The sequence below is a fragment of the Euphorbia lathyris genome, chromosome 3 (assembly GCF_963576675.1).
Source record: "Euphorbia lathyris chromosome 3, ddEupLath1.1, whole genome shotgun sequence".
Lineage (NCBI taxonomy): Eukaryota > Viridiplantae > Streptophyta > Magnoliopsida > Malpighiales > Euphorbiaceae > Euphorbia > Euphorbia lathyris.
In genome coordinates this window covers 7,873,099-7,880,545 of record NC_088912.1, presented here as the reverse complement: position 1 = coordinate 7,880,545, position 7,447 = coordinate 7,873,099, and the positions used below count along the sequence as shown (strand labels likewise).

Genomic DNA, 7,447 nt, shown 5'->3' with positions numbered 1-7,447 from the left:
TTTATTGGTCATAAAATAAAACTGATTTTAAAAAAACTTTAGAGAGAGACTCTTCTCCTTCTCTCTACCTTTCTTCTTATTTTTTTTCCTTTTTCTTTTCAGATCCTGTCCTTACTACTATCGTTATCGTCACTTTCTCCATTGTAGCTCTCTAAACACGTCTAGTTAGAGGAGGAATCCTCCTCCAATTTATGTTGTAGTCTTTGTTTTAGTTTCAAATTACCTTTTCTTGTTAGTTTGAAATCTATATATCTTCTTGAACTTCTATTTCCGTCAGATCTACAACTGTTCGCTATACTTCTTTCTTTTAGTCTTTTTTTCGGTCTTAGCAAGAGCGGAAAAGCTTTATCTTGTCCGTAGATCTATAGATCTGCGTGGTTGCAAAAACAGAAAGGACTCAGATCCGAACGTCCGGAAGAGCCTAAATGATGAAGCATAGATTACAGCGGTTTTTCAACGGGATTTGACTTACAAGAAGAATATGATTTCTATGTTTGTCGTATTTGTACATCTTATGGTTATTATTGCTCATTGTAGTCTTTTATTGCTCTTTGTAGTCATTTTTATTCTCCTTATGGATCTTATAGTGGCTATAGCTTGTATGGATTTATTTTCATGCTGTATTTTGTACCTTTTAAGTTAATGAGATGAGATATGACATTTCTATAAAAAAAAAAAAAATTGCACAATTTTATATGTTAAGGGTAAAATTGCTCATGACTATAAACGTTAAAATTGCTCTTGCCTACTAATTTTAGGATAAAATTGTACTATTTTAAATGTACGGATAAAATTGGTTCTGGCTATAAACGTTGGGGAGCACAAATCACCAAAGTGCATTCTAAACACCTCCGTCGGTAAAATCCTATATCCGTCGCTATGTCAAATGCGTCCGTCGGTAAAATCCTATATCCGTCCTGCGTCAAATCTGTCCAAATAAAGGTTTTAGTGATGCTTGACGACTATCCGCCGCAAATAATAGAAGAAATCATTATCATCATCGTCATGGATTATGGCCTGCATAGTGATAAAAGCTTCAATTTAGCAGAAAGGACAAATAATTGCCAAAAATATATCATCCACCGCTATAAATGTCGGATATTCAATCCTCCAAAAACCCAAATTCCAATTACCAGCGAGCACCGCTGAGTAGGTTTGTCACAGATATTCCGACTAAATCCGATTAATTGCAACTCCGGCGAATGAAACACCGCCAAATCACACACTCTGTAACAGACACGTAACCTCGTATCACGTGACAATGGCAGTGCCGCCTTCAAATTCTCTCTACCTTAACCTTACTTGCTCTTCAATTCATTCTATATCTTTTACAGAATTCCCCCCTTTTGCTTCCATTTCATCAAACCCTAACCTAAAGGAAAGAATTCACACCCTCTTTTTCTTTTCTTTTCTTTTCGTTTTTCATTAGACATGGCTGGTCTTTCCAAGGAGACGCAGATGTCGATTGAAGCGTCATCTAAGTTTCCCGGCTTCCGATTCTCTCCGACGGATGTTGAGTTGATTTCGTATTACCTCAGGAAGAAGATGGAAGGAGCTGAGGAATGCGTGGAGGTGATTTCTGAGGTTGAGATTTGTGCACAAGAGCCCTGGGATTTACCTGGTTTGAGATTCCAAACTTTCTCTGTTGATTTATGAGCTGAGATTGTGTTTTTTTTTTCTGGTTAAATTATATGTTTTGAGTGCAGGAAAATCTGTGATTCGATCGGAGAATGAGTGGTTCTTTTTTGCTGCTAGAGGAAGAAAATACCCAAATGGGTCTCAAAGTAGGAGAGCTACAGAACTTGGGTATTGGAAGGCAACTGGGAAAGAAAGGACTGTGAAGTCTGGTTCAACCATTATTGGGACTAAGAGAACTCTGGTTTTTCATATGGGTCGTGCACCTAAGGGAGAAAGAACTGAATGGATTATGCATGAATATTGTATGGAGGGCAAATCTCAGGTAATTCCCTTTTATGCTATGTCTATTTCGGGTTTCGCGGCAAAATTGTGATATTATCTATCAGGTTATCTCTGTAAATCGTGTTTGTTGTTTCAGAAATTGATACCTTTATCTGTAAATGGTGTTTGTTGGTTCAGAAATTGACATCCTATATCTGGAAATCATGTTTTCGTGTCAGAAATTGATATCCTATATCTGTAAATCGTGTTTTCGTATCAGAAATTGATATCCTATATCTGTAAATCATGTTTTCGTATCAGAAATTGACATTTTATATGTTTGTGGTTTCAGAAATTGACATCCTATGTCTGTAAATAGTGTTTTTGTCTCAGAAATTGACATCCTATGTCTGTAAATCGTGTTTTCGTGGCAGAAATTAACATCCTATATCTGGAAATCGTGTTTTCGTGTGAGAAATTGACCTCTTATATGTGTAAATCGTGTTTGTGGTTTCAGAGATTGACATCCTATGTGTAAATCGTGTTTTTCGTTTCAGAAATTCACATCCTATGTCTGTAAATCTTGTTTTTGGTTTCAGAAATTCACTTCCTATATCTGTAAATCATGTTTTCGTATCAAAAATTGACATCCTATATCTGTAAATCGTGTTTTAGTATCAGAAATTGACATCCAATATGTGTAACCCGTGTTTGTTATTTCAGAAATAGACATCCTGTGTCTGTAAACCGTGTTTTCGTTTCAGAAATTGACATCCTGTGTCTGTAAACCGTGTTTTTGTGTCAGGAATTGACATCCTGTGTCTATAAATCCTGTTTTCGTGCCTGGAATTGACATGCTGTCTCTGTAAATCCTGTTTTCGTGTCAGGAATTGACATCCTGTCCCTCTAAATCCTGTTTTCGTGTCAGGAATTGACATCCTATATCTGTAAATCCTGTTTTCGTGTCAGGAATTAAACCTATATCTGTAAATCGTGTTTGTTGTTTCAGAAATATTCACCCTACATCTGTAAATCGTTTGAGAAATTTACACCATACTGTTTTGATTCCATTTCATGATTGATATTGATAACCCAATTGTTTGGAATAAGGAAATTGTTAAAACATGTTATGAATATATGATGATGCTGGCAGGATTCTCTTGTTGTATGCCGGCTGAGGAGGAATGCCGAGTTTCGTATGAATGAGAATACAAAGAGGAATTCTCAGAATGTGATGATGCCTGAGAAAGTAGCCGGAACGTCGAGAAAATGTTCAAGTAGCAGTCATGATTCTCATTCTATTGAACACGTTGATTATGCTTCTGATGAAACTGAACAGAGGCTTCCTCTGGCCGACGGTTCTTCTCAACACCAGGAGGTCTTCTTATTTGCTTATGTATATATTCAAGTTTTTTATTACTTTCGTGCTTCTGATTGATCTTTTCCTGCTAGATATGGGGTCTTTCGTTTCGGTTTGTTGTTTACTGATTGCTGTTGACTGGTAGTTGACTGATATTGACTCTATATTAGCCGATTTTCCTTTTGAAATAGCTATATGGAATAACTATTACAAGTTGTTTATCAATCCTACCCGAACACTTCATATGTTTATCGTGTTTGGAGTAAAACAGCAAATTCGATTGCAAAATAGAGCCAAACGGACACTTAATCTACTTGTGTTGCCTTACCTAACTCAAAATTTGGTCCTTAGCCTTGGCAATCAGGGTTAAATAAGTGACCGTTTGGTTTGATTCGTTGTTTTACTTGATAGCGATCATTTGGTTCGCCTTACCAAACTCGATAGCTATTTTGGAAGGAAATTAGTATTTATTAGTTACCAGCAGCAACGAACAACAAACCACTAACAACAATAGAGTGAATTTTGCTTCGGTTTGGTTTGGTCCTCGTGTCAACAAACGACCACATGTTTATAAATGACGACTTTCTTATATTATCTATCTGACTTTTTGTTGCTGTTGGAAAGACAGTTCTGATACCAAAATTTCATTTTGGATAATTTGATTTCCTTCCTTGAGTTGAAGGATCAAATTTGTTCAGTATTTACTAAATAGTTGAAGGAACCTAACTGCGTGGAATAGAGAAGCTGAGGTATATGGAAATGATTCTGATTAATTGGTGATGCTGTTAAAATTTCAGGATTCAGATAACGAAGATGATTTCTACGCTGATATACTAAAAGATGATATTATTAAACTTGATGAAACCTCAGTATCTCTCAGAACTCCCTCGATGCCTGATTGTCTGCCTAATAGGCCTCAGACACAACCTCAACCTGTGGGATTCATAAAGTCGCAGCCACTTCCGTCCCAATCAATCCTTGCTCCTGAGGCTCAGGGAACAGCAAATAGAAGAATCAAATTAAAAAGGAAAACAACTGACCACTCTGCGACTAAAAGGGTCGTAGAAAAGGGGGAAGGCAGTAAATCATCAAAACGCTCAAAGAAGCCACCAAGTTGTGTTGTTGATTTATTCGCAAGAAAAATACACCATCGCAGCAGACTCACAGCTGTCGTTCTCATTTTCCTGATTTTGCTGCTGTTGTTGTTGCTGCTGTCTATCAACGGAGGTTCTTTCCAGCATATGAAAAGGATCACATATGCAACCTTGTTCAGAACCTCCTAGGACTGATCAGTGAGTCTGCCTTTCCTTCATCAATCACATCTTTTCAGCTATTAGGTCTTTGCTTGTTTCGTTTTTCGGTTTTTGCTTTTCGTTTTTCGTTTTCTCCCTCACTCTTCGTTGTTGTAAAGTTTAAGGATGAAAGTATTAGATTATGAAACTAAATTTTGTGCTGGAGTTCATTAGTTTTGCTGTACATAAACCAGTTTGGTATTGGTGTGGTCAAAAGTTCAGCTTTTCTGCGAAATCTGCTTTCCCCCAAAGTTCTAAAAATTGCAAGCTTTTAATGAAAAACAATTTTTCATTTATTGGAAACAATTTTGCATTTACCAAACGTTAGCCGTAAAAGTTGGGAAGTCTGGTTTTAAGGTTTGGGAAAGTAATGACTAACTGGCCCTAAGTGGGTCTCACAATTTTTAGATATTTGGAATGTCAGTCACGTAATGGATGTTAGTTGATAATGGATGTTAGTTGATTTTTCCTTCAAAATAGCTAATAGTCTAACATTCTATATCTACTATTTACTGTTTGGAGTAAACAGTAAAATAGAACTATGAAAAAGAGAACTTTTGACAAGCACCGATGTTTGTCCTTCATACATAACTACTATTTTCTTGTCTGTTCACAAGAATGTTGCAGTTTCTAAACATGATTGAATTAGTTAAAAGTCTTGTTCTTAGCCTCTCGTTTAGTTTTATATGCTAAATCCACCATTTCGGTTGTAATTATGTCTACATTGCAGATATTCAATTCGTACTCGGCCATTCGTAGTCCAACGACTTTAAATCTGATGCCTCTCTCTGCTGGGATGTAACCAAAGAAAGACGACGTTGAATGTGCTGTCAATACAGCAATTTTGGAAAGCTAGATATCATGTTAAATAAATAATGCTGGTGTGGTTGGTGTTCCAAAACCGAACATCCCCCGACAACGACAATGAGGCTGAGTTCGAGAAGGTCATTACTGATCTCGTGGGAACCTTCCTCAGGATCAAACACGTGCTGATTCCTAATTGCAGAGGCAGCATTGTAAATACTGCTAGTGTTTTGCTCGACGATATACTAGTCCGAAGCATGGAGTGGATTGGTGGGACCTACGAGAAATAGCGCACTGGAATTGGGGCAATATGGGATTAGAAGTGAACTGTGTTTCACCGTACTTGGTAGCTACATGGTTACACCGCGGAGCTGGATGATGATGGAGTGTGGGCAATATGGGATTAGAAGTGAACTGTGTTTCACCGTACTTGGTAGCTACATGGTTACACCGCGGAGCTGGATGATGATGGAGTGTACGGAGTCTCTGTTTTCTGTATATTTCTCACAGTCTGTCATCTTAACCAATTTTCAATTCTTCATTTTCATTTCGTGTTTCGTGCTATCATATGGTAGACGCTTGGTTGACATGTACATAAATGACGAATAAGCTTATAGTCTTTCGGTTATAGCTCCTCGTATCAGTTCTTCCAATTTTCAATTCTTCAATTTCATTTCGTGCTATCATATGGTAGACACGTGGTTGACATGTATATAAATGGTGAATAAGCTTATAGTCTTTCGGTTATAGCTCCTCGTATCAGTTCTTCCAATTTTCAATTCTTCAATTTCATTTCGTGTTTCGTGCTATCATATGGTAGACACGTGGTTGACATGTACACAAATGGTGAATAAGCTTATAGTCTTTCGGTTATAGCTCCTCGTATCAGTTCTTCCAATTTTCAATTCTTCATTTTCATTTCGTGTTTCGTGCTATCATATGGTAGACACGTGGTTGACATGTACATACATGACGAATAAGCTTATAGTTTTTCGGTTATAGCTCCTCGTATCGGTTCTTGGGTTATAGTTTTTTTTTTTCTCCCAATCTGCTGCGCTATAGTTTATTGATACTGGAATTGAACTTTAATAATTTTTGTTATAAAATTGATTTTAACATTCTGAAAAAATCGAAAAAGGGAGAGAATAATGACGTGATAGAATAAAAGTGATTGACAAATTAAGAAAGAAAAAGAAAAATAAACAAGATTATGAGTTTCTATTCCAAATTAGAAAAAAATAAGGATTTGTTAAGGACCTGAGAATAAAATTCCAAACAAAAATTGTTCATTCAAATTGGCTTTACGAAGTATTAAGGGTGACGTATCATAAAATCTTGATCTAATATCCTATAAATATATTCGTTTTGATTCAAATTTAACACCTTGACATGTTTGCGGGGCCGTTTTAAATATTTTGGGGCTTTGCGAAACACTTTGAATTTTTTTAAGTGTTTTTCATGTCTATATTCATATTTTTTTTAGGAGGCATAATTGAAAGGCTTAACGTCTTGTCACGTCCAATTCATTTGGTGAACTCAATAATCAAATACAAAATTAACAAAGGGCAAAAAGGATAGTTAGGTCCTTGATCTTTCAGTTTTTGGTTTATTAAGTTCTGGATTATTTATTTTTTATCCCATTAAGTTCTTGCTTACCAAATTAGTAAGTTGTGAACATCTAATTCTGTTTAAAAAGACATTAATTTCATCTGTATTCGAAATTATAAAAAAATATTTTTTATAGTTTGAATTAAGGTTTTTACACATCCAAAACTACTTTCAAACAGTGATACAATACAAATTTCGTATGCATCTAAATAAAAGATAAAGGGTTTAATGTATTTTTTTGGTCATCAAGAGTTTAATGTGACCAAAAATAAAAGATAAAGTGCTTAATGTATTTAAATAAAAGTCAAAGGGTATAATGAACTAAAAAAAAATAAAGGGATAAAGTACCAAACCAAGACTAAGGTTTTTGAGAAAGTATCAATTTAGGCTTTACGTATAAAATAACACTAATATAGGTTTAACGTTTAAAAAAGAATACTAATTTAGATCTCGATAACAGAACGTGACATGTCATTCATATTAC

The 7,447-nt window shown here is 35.7% G+C and overlaps 1 protein-coding gene across 2 annotated transcripts; it reads left to right on the top strand.

Annotated features, from left to right (window-relative positions):
• The first annotated feature begins 1,071 nt into the window (after positions 1 to 1,071).
• LOC136224209 (NAC domain-containing protein 40-like) lies at positions 1,072 to 5,998 on the top strand. Of its 2 annotated transcripts, none has more exons than XM_066012477.1 (5): positions 1,072 to 1,621; positions 1,707 to 1,960; positions 3,053 to 3,295; positions 4,057 to 4,551; positions 5,282 to 5,998. In XM_066012477.1, the coding sequence occupies exons 1-4, from the start codon at positions 1,432 to 1,434 to the stop codon at positions 4,540 to 4,542; spliced, it is 1,173 nt and encodes a 390-aa protein (XP_065868549.1). In that variant the 5' UTR covers positions 1,072 to 1,431; the 3' UTR covers positions 4,543 to 4,551; positions 5,282 to 5,998. The 2 variants fall into 2 exon arrangements, with proteins under 2 accessions (XP_065868549.1, XP_065868550.1); XM_066012478.1 differs by having other exon boundaries at positions 1,074 to 1,621; positions 3,053 to 3,277.
• The last annotated feature ends 1,449 nt before the right edge of the window (positions 5,999 to 7,447 follow it).

Bases quoted from the DNA above. Each gene is read 5' to 3' on its own strand.
- LOC136224209 (XM_066012477.1), top strand. From the start codon at position 1,432: ATGGCTGGTCTTTCCAAGGAGACGCAGATGTCGATTGAAGCGTCATCT. The intron at 1,622-1,706 runs GTTTGAGATTCC...TTTTGAGTGCAG, and splicing joins AGAGCCCTGGGATTTACCTG to GAAAATCTGTGATTCGATCG. The intron at 3,296-4,056 runs GTATATATTCAA...TTAAAATTTCAG, and splicing joins AGGTCTTCTTATTTGCTTAT to GATTCAGATAACGAAGATGA.